Raw genomic sequence first — 13,869 nt, 5'->3', positions numbered from 1 at the left:
GTAATAATCCTCCCTACCTCACAGGGTCGCTGTGAAAATTAGGTAAGACACCTCATATAAGTGCTTGACACATGCCTGGCATTTTGGAAATTCTCCATATGCATTGGCTGTTTCATTGAGATTAAGTGGCACTGGCATTTATCTGTTATCTCATAAACATGATATCAAAACAATGAAAATAACATGAGGCAAACAGTCTTCCCCCATAAAATCATGATATGTTTTCTGCTTAAAGGGTAATAAGATATATATATATATATATATATATATATATATATATATATATATATTTTTTTTTTTTTTTTTTAATGTGTGGAACTCAAATTCATTTTGAATTTCAGAATTTTCTGAAACACCTTGAATATTGTGAAACTGATACAGATCTTCCTTGGATCCCTGACTTAGATCTTCCAAACCTTACTGCAGCCTCAGGGTGAGGAATGAGCTATGTAAATGTCACCACTCAGTAATATATATACACATATATGCTGTGGGAAGTCATTCAGTCTTTTCTGACTTACTGTGTGAACTTAGGTGAGTTGTTCAACTTCTCTGGGCCTCTGTTTCCTCACCCCTGTGTTGGATAAGGTCATTATACTCAATGTTGTAGGCTTATCATGAAGAGTAAATTAAATAATCCAGGTAAAACACTCAGATGGGCACATGATATGCTCAAGACATTTTAGCTGTTGTTTTTATAACATTCTCTTCCACAGTTCATTTTGCACAGAAAATGGTTACTATGTACAGCTCTCAGGGGCAGCATGGGGAGCACTGGGCTAGAAGTCATGATACTGGGAGCTGCTGCGGCCTCCACTTCTCCCTTATTTGAGGGATGTTGGCCAGGTTCCCTCTCTGGGTTCTGCTTTCTTCATCTCTGAATCAAGGGACTTAGACTTAATGACTGGCCCCCGTCAGGTCCCTGCCACTTCTGAGGTTCTGTGATTCATCTACACGCCCATCCAACACATTCAATTTCATCTCTGAGCTGCGGCCAGGTTTGTTGTCACAGAAAGGCAGGGAGTGCATCCACACTGTCTGCACGGTTCCTTGAGCTAAGTGGCTTATCTAAAGACCATTTAAAGAGAGTGAGCAATAACTTTTGGAAATGGCTTGCCATGCTTGGATGGTTGACTGAATTCAATTTAAAAGAACAGACAGTTTAATTTATTGAAATAACCAGGGCTTTATTCTCTGTAAGATACCAAATAATCACTTTGACTGAATTCTTTTCAGCCACTTGTTCTGGTGCCACTCAAACCCGACATTTTCCATTTTGTTGCCTGGCTTGTGCGAAGCAACAAAGCTGGACTCCCAACACTCTCTGCCTCAGGAGGACAATTAATAATCACTGATTTACAATTAATGAACCTCTCCTAGTTTGAAGGTACCAATGATCAATTATGTAGATGCTGGATAATTATGTATGCATGTGATGACAAGTACCTAGTATGGAGTTTTTAAATTTTTTTTTGTACTGAGGATTGAAACCAGGGGCATTTTACCTCTGAGCCACATCCCCAGCCCTTTTTATTTTTTATTTTGAGACAGGGTCTCGCTAAGTTGCTGAGGCTGACTTTGAACTTGTGATCCTCCTGCTTCAGCCTCCCAAGTAGCTGGGATTACAGGTATTCACCACCTAGTATAAGCACATAGTTTTCAAGACAAATCACTCTTTCAAACTATAGTATCTATTTGTGGGAGTTGAAATTATGTATGTATGGAGGACTGTCATTTTCATCAAAGGTATCAGCTCCTTGGAGGCCAGGCAAATATAGTTGTCCAGACTCGCTAACATCACCTCCAGCCATGGGGCTGCCCTTTTGCTTTGTAACAGCTTGTTTTGCTTGTTTTAAAGATTGTTTTAATAGTTGCTCTATTATTAAACTAACAACACCTCTGTGGGAACAATACAGTAGAAATACAAAAGGAAGTCAAGGACTTTAGACTTTATTTAAGCAGCTGTAATTTCTCTGGACAATAAAAAATGGTTGTTAAGGTTTCTAATGAGCAGGTGTAAGCCCTAAAGAAAATGAAAAATTTTAAATGTTAAAACAAGACAGCATTTTCTCTGGGCTTAGCCCATTGTCTCCCCTTGCCCTCCTTCTTTCCCTTTGAGCAGAAGACAAATCTTGCCTTTTACAAGGGGAAGGTTTCCCAGAAACCCTTTATGCAGGTCTGAAAACTTAAGAGGGAGGTTGTGGCGAGGGAAGGGAAGTGAGGAAACTCTATAATAAATGTGAAGCTCACTACCTGTTTCTTGTTAACTTATTACCCCTTTGGAAATTGATTTCCTCAACTGTAAAATGGGGATAAAAACACATCATTGGGTTGTGATGTGGAGTAAATGGAACAATAAATGTAAATCATTTTTTTTCAGTACCAGAAATTGAATCAAGGGGCACTTAACCTCTGAGCTACATCCCCAGCCCTTTTTATTTTTTGTTTTGAGACAGAATCTCACTAAATCGTTGATGCTGGCCTAAAACTTGTGTTTCTCCTGTCTCAGCCTCCCTGAGTCACTGGGATTACAGGCATGTCCCACAGTACCCAGCTAATACAAAACATTAAGAACACTGCATGGCACATAGTAACCACTTGGTAGATGGCAGCAGTGGTAGTAGTGAAGGTGTGATGTGGTGGTCCTCAGGGGACATGGAGGGGCATGCTTACATTTATAAAGCTGACATTCAGTTCCTTGGCTGTGTACCCTCTCTGAAGGTTGCGTCGGGCATACACATCATAGTCCCGGACAATTCTGGTGATGATGTCTGATGTTGAGATGCCTTCTGTTCTCTGGGTGGGAACAAACATTCCTGTTCAAATAGGAAAGGAGATAAAACTAAGATCAGTTTGGTTGACCCATTTCCTTTCATGGTCCTCCTTTCCAGGACAAAGTTGGAACTCTTAGCTATGCCAGGAAGGCCTTCAGGTCTGGCCCCAGATCTTCCAGCCTTAGTTCCAAACACTTGCCCCCTACCATAAACCCTGTGGAGTCATCTCAGTCCTGTTCACAGGGTACACCATGCACTCATCTGGCTCCTAATGTTAACTCATGCTGAGCCCATCCTTTCTGCCCTGGATACCACTTCCCTGCTCATATCAACTACAGAGCTCCTCCTCATCCTGCATGGCCCAGCTTCAAGTTTCTACCTCTGGGAAGTCTTTTCTGATATCACCAGGCAGAATCCATAACATTTTGGACATAAACACATCTTCTGTTAACAAAGGGATTTTTAATATTTGACTCCGCATAGAAACAGACATTTCAAAGGTGCAGATTATGCCTTGTCATTGCATCCCCAGCACCCAGCTCAGAGCCTCTGTGTCTAGCACATGAAATATGCCCAATAAATGCAAATCTAATGAGTAAGTGAATGAAGAATAACTGAGTCAATGAATTAGTCATATCACAGCAACTCCTGTTCTTCCAGGGAAGTCTATGTCACATTATACTGAAGGAAAAGAGGAGAAAGTATACTGCTTTCGTTATCTCTGATCTAAAAACATGTCTGTGCAGGTCTGGATGATTTTATCTAAGAGTCTACTCTGCATGGAAGTTTTACCACACAAAGATCCTTTCATCTGGAATATGTGGGACTGAGTAAAATAAGCACACAGGGTGCCAAGATCTAATAGTTCTATTAGATTTTTTTAAAGTCTTCAAAGATATGTTTGGGTATGCCAACCAATACAGGGTATAAAGAGGTCATAAATATTAATATAGAAGTGGATTCATGCTCAAAATTCTGTTGTCAACTGAAATGATATGTTAGCAACTGGGATGTTTCTACCCAACATCATTATAACCACTTAGACACATCACTCATGGGACAGCATGATAAAGCCTGGGGAAAAAGGTAGTGGGTTCTCAGTTTACAGGATTGGGCAAGTCACTCAAACCCTATGAAGGCAAGTTACTTAACCTTAGTCTTCTTAACTGAGAAATAGGGTAGCCAGACAGAGTGACCTGGGATTCATCTGTGCCTTTTCTCTTGCCCTCAGTCCCCATAGCTGATCAATTTCCAACCCATTTCTCAAAAGTTTTCCTAATTCACTCACTTTTCTCCATCCTTATCCTCAACAAAACCAATACAATCTTGTTCAAAGATCACAGCAGGAGCCTCAAAAGCAGTCTCCATTTGTATCCTTTGTGTGTGTGTGGTGCTATGGATGAAACCCAGGACTTTATGCATGTGAGACAAGTGATCTACCACTAAGTGACATCCCACTTCAACTCACTTAACACGATCTACAAAGTTATTATTATTATTATTATTATTATTATTATTATTATTATTATTTTGCAGTACTGAGGATTAAACCCAGGGGCGCTTTACCACTGATCTACATGCCCGGTCCTTTTTATTTTGAGACAGGATCTCAATAAGTTGCTTAGGGCCTCACTAAGTTCCTGAGGCCGGCCTGGAACTTGCAATCCTCCTGCTTCAGTCTTCTGAGCTGCTGGGATTATAGGTGTGCACCACTGTGCCTGGCTCAGTGATCTTTCTAAATTGGTGAGGCTGGCTTTGAACTTGGGATCCTCCTGCCTCAGCCTCCTGAGTTGCTGGGATTACAGGTGTGTACCACTGTGCCCAGCTCGAAGTGAGCTTTCTAAATCTGCCTACTCAGACCCCTTTATTGACTTTCTACTGTCCTCTGAATTTAGAGCCAAATCCTTAATTTGGTTCTGAAGCAGTTTGCATGATTTCTTCCTTGTGCTTCTTTCCAGCCTCATCTCAGACCCTCTCCCCTTCACTGCCTAAACTAAGGCCCCTGTGCTGCATTACTGCAGATTTTGTTCTTATTGTATTCTGTGGAGCTAGAAAATACATGAACATGCCTAGCCATACTGGACTTTGGTGTTCTGAAAATGTTGGCTCTCCTCCCCTCCCTCTGTCACAAACACAATCTATCTGGTTAATTCCTGGTCATCCTTTGGGTTTCAATTCTGGTGTTACTTCCTCAAGGAAATCCCTCAACCCCCAGACCAGGTCTTTTTGTTTGTTATCCCCCACCCATGTGCCACTGCTCTTTGTCTTCAAGTACTGCAAGATTTTTATAGAACACCTTGTTCAGTAACTGTTTTCTCCACCTGCCTAGAAGATGCATGAAAGAAGAAACTCTTTTATGTTCTCAGCACTGGGTGACAAGCAGACATAGGAACGTTGTCGAATGAATGACTAGATGAATATTGATCTCTCAGTGACCTCGTTCACCCTGAATTTTTCATCCTTATAAACACAACTAGGATGTTCCTTCTAGAACTTTCTTTTGATGTCATCTATTGGTCGTGCTGCTAATGTTAGGAATGGAATATTCAGTTTTTCATGTACCTTGGCTCAGAGGACTGAGTTAAGGTTTACCACTAGGTGAAAAACTTTATCATCTTCTAGGGGAGTGGAATCAAAAACAGAAAACTAAATGGAAGGCAGAGAGTGCAAATATCTAAACACATGGGCATAAATAGCACTCCAACGACCCAAGTGTGTAGGGTGCTCTGGTGAGTAGAGGAACCCTGAGTGGTCTCAAGCTGGTGGTGGTGGGGTGCTGGAAAAACATCCCTACCTTGGTGGGAGCAGTGGAAAACATTCTGTTGAGAAATCCATCCCATCTTTCAGCAGGCAGATATTTCACCCACACCCCAGCCTGCTGTGATGTTAAGAAGACTCTCTAGCTATGAACAGATTTTAGCAAGTGATTTAGACATTGGTGACATGAGCTCACCCCTTCTTTGAAGCCAGAAGGTGAAGTGTCTAGTTGAGTAACCAAAAGTAGGTTTGGGGTTGGGGAGAGATTTGCTTTGGGTGGTTGGGAGGTAGGTCTCTGAAAGAAGCCAAGCCCTCTGCTGACATAATGAGGCACCCGGCTTCCTCCAAATCCTAATTATTGCTCTGCTAAAAATATTCAGTAATGAGCATGATCAGAGAACCTTTTTTGTCATGCTTTTTAGAACTGCAGCGTTTGGTTATGGAGTTATTTTAAGAAGCAGCAAAGCACATGTTAATGAAGGAAATTTTCAACAGTAGTAGGCAATATTAGAATGATGATGAGTAATGTGGACCTTACAGTCTATTTCATTTCAGCTCCATGGTTTCATCCAGCCTTGCTAGAGGATTTTGATATGTAGTTCTGACAAGCAGAGCAGAGTGTTGTAAAGCTTAATTCATGCTCTTGATATCTCAGGCTTCATTTAAAGTGATTTTTTACTTTCAAAACAAACCACAATTAGAGTGTAAAAGTCAAATATGGATGCTCAGGCCATTTCTGAGCATCTTTATCTCACAATGAACTCTGGTCCTCTCTACCTGGGCTCCAAATAGATCTATACTGTGACTCTCCCTCCTGGAAAGCAGTCAACCGAGCAGGATAATGGACCAGAAGGAAAAAAATCTTCATGTACATGACATGTCATACAGAATCTTAGGGCCCAGAACAAGTAAAATACCACCTGACTATTTAATTTGGAAAAGGAATTGTGGTGGATTAAAGATGGTCATAATTCCCTTTCCCTTGAATTTGGGTTGGCTCAGGTGACTTGCTTGTACTGTATAGAAAGGTATGTGACACTGTGTGATTTCCAATGCTAGGTCAGAGGAAGCCTGTGGCTTCTATCCAGATTGCTTGTGCTCTAGATAGTTCCTCCCAGTTACCATGCTGTGAGAAGCCCAAGCAATATGGAGATACCAAGTTTAGGTACTCCAATGACAAACATGACTGAGCTCCCTGTTGACAGCCAGCATCCAAGGCCAGCCGTTAAGTGTGCAAGCTGGGAGCCCCAGCCCAATAAGCTTTCAGAGAACTGCAGCCCCTTCCAATATCAGACTACAACTATGTGAGAGGCCCAAGCAAGAAGCACCCAGCTGAGTCCCTATTAAAATCCTGCCCACAAAATCAAGAGCAAAATAAAGTGACTCTTTCAAGCCACTAAATTTGGGAGTCATGTTGTTACACAACAATAGGGATGCTGGATTGCTAGAGTTAGAAAAATGTTGGACTTGTTCTTACACACAGTCAATTGGAACTCAGCGTTGATTTTATTCCCTAAAATCAGGAAAGCAACTTATTCTTCACTCACTAGAGGTCACTCACTGCAAAAGAAAACCAGCACCTAACGCTTATTCCTATATTACAAGGTAGCTGAGTAACCCCAGGAAACAGTGATTCAGTTAGCCTTGGGGGATATGTGACTGGACCCCAACTGCTAGTCTAGATCCAAGTGGCTCTAAATAAGGTCTATAGTCCTGCAGCATTTAGCAACATGTGAGCTCATTAGAAATGGGAATTTCAGGCCCCACCAGACTTCCTGAATTCAAATCTGAATTTTCACAAGATCCTACAGATGATGTGTAGGCATTTGAAAAACAGAGGTCTATACCAGGTCCTTATGGGGATTTTAGGGAAGGAGCACCTGACTCACAGCTCAGATCTTAGGAAACCTTAAAAAGTCTTCAATCACCCTGTGTCATAAAATCCATCTTCATGTAACTGACAGTTTTTTCTCCCCTTCTCCCCACACTGTGTTTCCCAGCTTCTCAATGCCTTCCAAGTTTGAAATGTAAAGAATTTCCTTTTTTGGAACTCCTTACAAATAAGATTAGGACTTAAGAATGTCAGTTCTCCCATGCTTATCCAATGCTCCTGAACCCTGAGAAAATCCCTTACTAAGAGGATAGTACAAGCCTGACTGGGAGTGACATGGAGCTTCCCCAATTGACCAAAAGAGTGGGAACAAGCCAGAACACCATTGTGGAGAATAAGTACATTCTATGTAGCAGAATAATTCCCTGAACTATTATCCAATGTCATTTTCACTTCTGGTATCATGTCTGTCCTGAGGCCCTGTTCCCACTGACACTAAGACCTCTATCATTTCAACAGAAGGTAGATCTAGCTGAGATTACAAGAGAAAGTATTCAGCCTTTGACTTCTCTACACAGGCTGTTTTTAAGGCTCACTGGAAAAAAAGAAGAGTTAATAAAGGCAAGTACAAAAAGAGTTTTCTAAATCCCAAAAATGTTCCTGGAATTATTAAGGACCAGAGGCTGAGCAGACTCAGGCTATGGAATGTTTTACCACAAGCCCTAAAGTGGGAAAGTCATGAAATTAACAAAGGGGTGGTTTTAACCATTTTATGATTTTAATCTGATGAGCCCTAAAATCGAGCCTCAGACCTGAGCCTGAGTACTTTGGTGCTCAGGCTAATTCTTATATAAATGCTTAAATGGTGTCTGTGCTGTGACTGAGCCTTAGCACATGTTAACAGAGGCCGATTGGGAGACTCTTGATATTCCAATGTACTGTATAGCTATGCTACAGTCCTAGGGCAGATGTCTCTTCTTGCACCTGATTAGTTGGTGTGGTGGACAGGTGAGCACAGGGCAATACCTCACCTGCTTCCTTTATATGCTTGTAAACATCATCAGAGCCAGCAGAAGAATATGGAATATCATCATGAGCCACAAAGTCAATCTGTTGGAGACAAGAGTAACATTACCGATGGAATGGATGGGCATGTCTGAAGATTTGAAGGGATCTGGTGACTCCAAAATGCCTTTTTTAAAACTTAGAGCTTTATGGTTATACATAGTAGTTGGGTTCACCTTGACAAACACATACATGCATGGAAATCAATTTCAATCTATAATTCCCCCTTTTTCCTCCCTCTCTTCCCTCCCATCCTCCCTCTCCTCTCCCAGTCTCCTTCCTCTACTAGACTTCCTTTCACTCATCTATTAATTTTTATCAAAAATGCCTTTTTGAAATAGGGCAACAATATGTTACATTTATAGTGCAGATCTGAATCCTTGACTGAGAGTTTTATAACTGTCACCATTTCCTTGAGATAACATGAACTGAAAGAATAAATGTTTGTTTCTCCTACTTTGCTGACAGTAGATTTCTACCTCTGACAGTAGGTTTTCTTGATCTTCTTTTGCCTCTAAACTTTCTCCTTCAAAGAACTCATACATTTCTCAGACTTTAATCATTCTTGCTATGAAAAGGACCCCAAATCTCCGTTTCCTGTCCCAGTGAGACCATAGTCCCTCACACTTAGGTCACATTTTATATCATGAAAATGAACTTATCTCTTTTCTTATTTGATCCTCATAACCTTGCGAACTGGGTAGGGCATATAGTACTACTTCAGTTAGGATATAAGGTGCTGAAATGAGATAATTTCTTAGATATGTCCAAAGTCACACAGCTGATTAGTGGTTTAGAAATGGGGGTGGGCAACCAGGGAACAAGGCCAGGCTTTCTTAACTCCCACTACAGCCTATTCTCTTTTTTCACTTCTTGCTGTCACTTAAAAATCAACCTGTTCTGAATTTAATTCATCTTCCTGAAAACTGGTGCCCACTTCCAATGGCACCTCCATTTTCTGTTTTCCTTTACCAAAACCTTGGAATTGACCTTCATTCCCTACTTCCTTCACTTTCCATAGCACATGCACATACATGCAAGTGCTTGTTCCCATCACTTCCTCTATATTGATATCATAACAAATCCAGGGTCCTGTCACCTAGATTACTGACACCAACTTGTATCTGGACCTCCTCAATGTAGTTACAAGGGGTGTCATCCTTAAACAGAATTTCCTTCTGGTCTTTGTCTTGCCTGCTAATCTTCATCCCTGTTTCCTACTACATCCAGCAAACTCTCTTTGCACAGCTTTCAAAGTCTTTTACAACAAGGCTTTACTCCATTCTGAGAGGTAGTTTAGAGTAGTAATTTAAATTGCTGGGCTATGAGTCTTGTCCTATCACTTGCTAGCTATACCACTACCAGGTTGGCAGGAAGGATTCAATCAGTATTTCTCAACCTCAGTATTAGTAACATTGGGGACCGGATAACTTTTTGGTATGGAAGACTGTCCTGTGCACTGAAGGATGCTTAGCAGCATCCCATGCCTTTACCCACTAGATGCCAGTAGCACCTTCTAGCTATCACAACCAAAACTATTTCCAGACATTGCCATGTGGAGAATTACTGGATTAAATGATATAAATATGTAACTATGCCTAAAAATAATAACTGGCACATAGAAAGTACTCAATAAATCATTATTATTGTTATTAATTATATTCTCAGTACTCAAACTTAGTTCCTCCTCTCCAATGTATAATAATAACTTCTTGGGGTAGTCGTGAGATTGAATTGAATTCATATAATAACAAAGTCTTTAGCAGAGTGCTGGGCACAAGGTAAATAAATGGCAGTCATCATTATCATTATTAGTATCTCCTATAATGCCTATCACATGTTGAATATACAATAGATGCTTAGTAAAAATGTGGCAGTGATTACTGGAAGTCAATCATATTGTAGTTTTTCCCTTTTCTTTTCATTCTCACTAGGAAATTGTCTCCTTTGCTATTACCCATGCACATTTATCACTGTTCTCTATTCTCTTCTGCATTGTGAATTTAAAAATAGAAAAGAAAATTCTTAGAACAGCTTAATCTTATTTTTTTTGTACTGCTTATGAGAGGAAAGAATAGCTCCTAATGTGGGGCTGGTAGGGAGATATAGCACATAATTTGATGCAGATCAAAAGAATTTCTCATGTTTTCAACTAATAAAAATCTTATGTCAGTAGGAATCTTAGGGTTGCAAAATCAGAAATAGAAAGTTCTTTCCTTAAAGGCTGGCCCCTGACCTGGATAAGATGTATGTTCATTTGTTCTACATAAAAGGATGCCTGTGAATCTGCAAGCAATAATGATGGCAGTCATGGTGATGAGGATGACACCCTTGTAGCTCTTGCTACAGACCAGCCAGGTTTCCAAGCGCTTAACTTACATTATCTCCTGAAGTCCTCAACACGGACTCCAGGAAGAAGATACCACTGTCACCCTATTTTATAGATAAGGTAAGTGAGTAGCATGGTTAAATATCTTGTTCAAGGTTGCACAGTTAGGAGAAGAGAGAGGCAGCATTGGACCTGGGTGGTCCAGCTCTAGAACCTATACTCAAGGAATTAAGAAGACAGTGGTCCCCACGATCAGGTAGAAGACAAGTGCTACATCAGGTGACACCACATGACAGCTTCCAAAGCTACCTCTTTTAGAAAGTGGAAGAGTTTGGGGGGGCTTCTGCATCCTCTGATGCAGAACCAGACTCCCTAATCTTGTTACTTAAAGAACATGGGAGAATGAGAAGTACCTTGTGTTTTTCTAGAAACTCTGGTGTGAGAGTCCACGGAGCGTCTCTGATGACTTCATCCACATAGCGACAGTGTCTGAGAGCTTCATACCTCTCTGCTTCATTCATCACAGTGAAACCTTTGAATTTGTGGGTGAGATCATCACTGCAAACTGAAACAGTCAAATGTATTAAATACTGTTACCAGCTGCCCTGGTGCAAACATGGTTTCCTTAGCAAGACAAAAGGAGCACAGGCTGACTAGGTGCTTGGCATAATTGAACACAGCCTTTTTACAGGAACAAAGGATCAGGAGAGTGAAGCAAACTTAAATCCACTGGGAATTCAGAATTTCATTTCAGTGCTAATTACAAGTACATTCTCCATTGAGACTTTTGTTAAAATTATTCTCCACTTACCCAATGTGATTTTCATATCTTTTTATCTCCCTATCCCACCCTTCAGTGAAAATTACCATTCAGAAATAAAATGACCAGATGAACAGAGAAAGGAGAGAGAAGTCAAGAAATCTGAATTATAGAAGGTGTGAAAAATCAGTTCCAATTATTTTATTAGATTGTTCATACTTAAAAACCCAAGTGTGATCCCTCCCAACACACTTCTATTCCTTGGATGGAGGTCCACTCTTTACACATCAGCCTATACAATCAATCAAGAGGAGAAAGTCATAAAATAGAAGGTCTGATTCAACAGAGTTCACCCTTCCCATATCACTTATCCATTCTGGATCTCAGGTTCCTGAACCCTCAAATGAGAATAGTAATATATTTACTATCAGTCTTAGGTAAGAGTTTTTGAGGGTTTACATAAATGTGTTTTGAAATAACCTGAAAAAATTTTTAAAATATTCACTATTCCATCTTTTGGTTAGCCAAGGAAACTTTCCTAATGTTTGCTACATGCCAGGAAGAAATCCCACCGTGGGTATAGTCCCCATTTGCACAGATCCTGGTGAGGGTCTTGCTGCAACCAGTCAGAACTACCCTGACTGGTCCTTGTAATGAGATTTATCTCTTTAAAGTATTATGTACACACAATAAATTCTCTAATTTTAAGTGCACAAGAAGTGGTTTACGAACAAAAATATGATCATTTTCATGCCTAGAACCTGTTTCATGCCTAGAACCAAAGCTGGCCACAGAGTAAGTACAGTCCACAGCAACATTCAGCATCCTTGGAAACCCTCCTTTTGTAGCCCCTTCCTATACCCCACATCCAAACCATCAGCAAAATTACTAGATCTACCTTCAAAGGAAAAAGAGGAGAAGTTGATCAAAGGGTACAAAGTTTTAGACTGGAGGAATAAGTTTCATTGATCTAGTGGACTGCAATGGTGACCATAGTCAATAATAATGTACTATATATTTTTAAATGGCTAAAGTAGATTTTTAACATTCTCACCACAAAAAATGATAAATTGGTGAGGTAATAGATATATTAATTAACTTGATCAAATATTTCTCTAATGATTGAAACATCACATTGTACCCCATAAATATACACAATTATTATCTGTCAATAATAGTCATGTGTTGCTTAATGACAGGGAAAAGTTCTGAGAAATGCATCATTAGTTGACTTCATTGTTGTATGAAGATCATGGAGTGTACTTACACAGACATAGATGGTATAATAGGTCCATCACTCAATATAGCCTCTTGATGTAATCAATAGACACAGTAAACATTAAATGAATACATCTACTACTGGCAAACCTAGCATATTATTTACGGTAAACTTTTTAAAAATAAGTACACTCTAAATTAACAACAGAAAGTATAGCATCATAAACACATGAACCAGAAGCATAGGTGTTCCTTATCATTATCCATATTATATACTGTACATAATTGTATGTGCTATACTTATGTCTTATGACACAGGGTCTCAATATGTTGCCAGGACTGACCTCAAACTTGCCATCGTCCTGCCTCAGCTTACCAAGTATCTGCAATTACAGGTACACACCACCACACCTGGCTTATACTATACTTTTATATGACTGGTGGAGCAGTGGGTTTATTTACACCAGCAGCACCATAAACATGTGAGTAATGTGTTGCGCTGTCATATTCTGATGGCTTAAACATCACTAGGCGATAGGAAGTTTTCAACTCCATTGTAATCTCATGGGACCACCTTTATATATGTGGTCCACTGCTGACTGAAATGACCTAGTGTGGCACATGAGTTAAAAAATCATTTTTAAAAGTACACCTGGAATCTAAGTTCTTCTCACCACCTTCACTGCTCCCACTGTGGTCCACTCACTTTTATGGATTAATACCAGGGCCTCTTAACTGGTTCCAGTTTTGCTCACCCCCAACAGCCTATTCTCATCCAGAAAACGCCCATTAAACCTGTCAGATTATGTCTTTTCATATTCAGAACCCTCTCCATCCCCCTCAGAGTAAATGCCAAAGCCCTATAATGGCCTACGGACCCCCTATACGACCCAGAACTCTGCCCACTCCTTGCCTCTCTGATCTATCTTCTATTGCATCCCAGCCCCCAGTCTCCTCACTGTTTCCTGCAGCCACTATGATGCTTCTCCTCAGGGTAGGGTTTTGTACTTCCTGTTTTCCAAACCTGGAATGGATGTGCTCCAAATACCCATAGGCCTCACTCCCTCTCCTCCCTCAAGTCTTCCTCTGGCACCCTATTCTAAGTTACAATCAAATCACTCCCTGCCATCACACT

At 40.4% G+C, this 13,869-nt stretch overlaps 1 protein-coding gene across 1 annotated transcript in view; it reads right to left on the bottom strand.

The window, feature by feature from the left end:
- The window catches only part of Pcyt1b (phosphate cytidylyltransferase 1B, choline), a 64,017-nt gene that overhangs the window by 15,777 nt on the left and 34,371 nt on the right, over nucleotides 1-13,869 (bottom strand). The window contains 3 exon segments of the mRNA XM_047535072.1: nucleotides 2,674-2,816; nucleotides 8,394-8,472; nucleotides 11,170-11,321. Of these exon segments, the coding sequence (XP_047391028.1) occupies nucleotides 2,674-2,816; nucleotides 8,394-8,472; nucleotides 11,170-11,321 (374 nt within the window).

Source organism: Sciurus carolinensis, chromosome X (assembly GCF_902686445.1).
Source record: "Sciurus carolinensis chromosome X, mSciCar1.2, whole genome shotgun sequence".
Lineage (NCBI taxonomy): Eukaryota > Metazoa > Chordata > Mammalia > Rodentia > Sciuridae > Sciurus > Sciurus carolinensis.
This window is presented reverse-complemented; position numbering and strand designations above follow the sequence as displayed.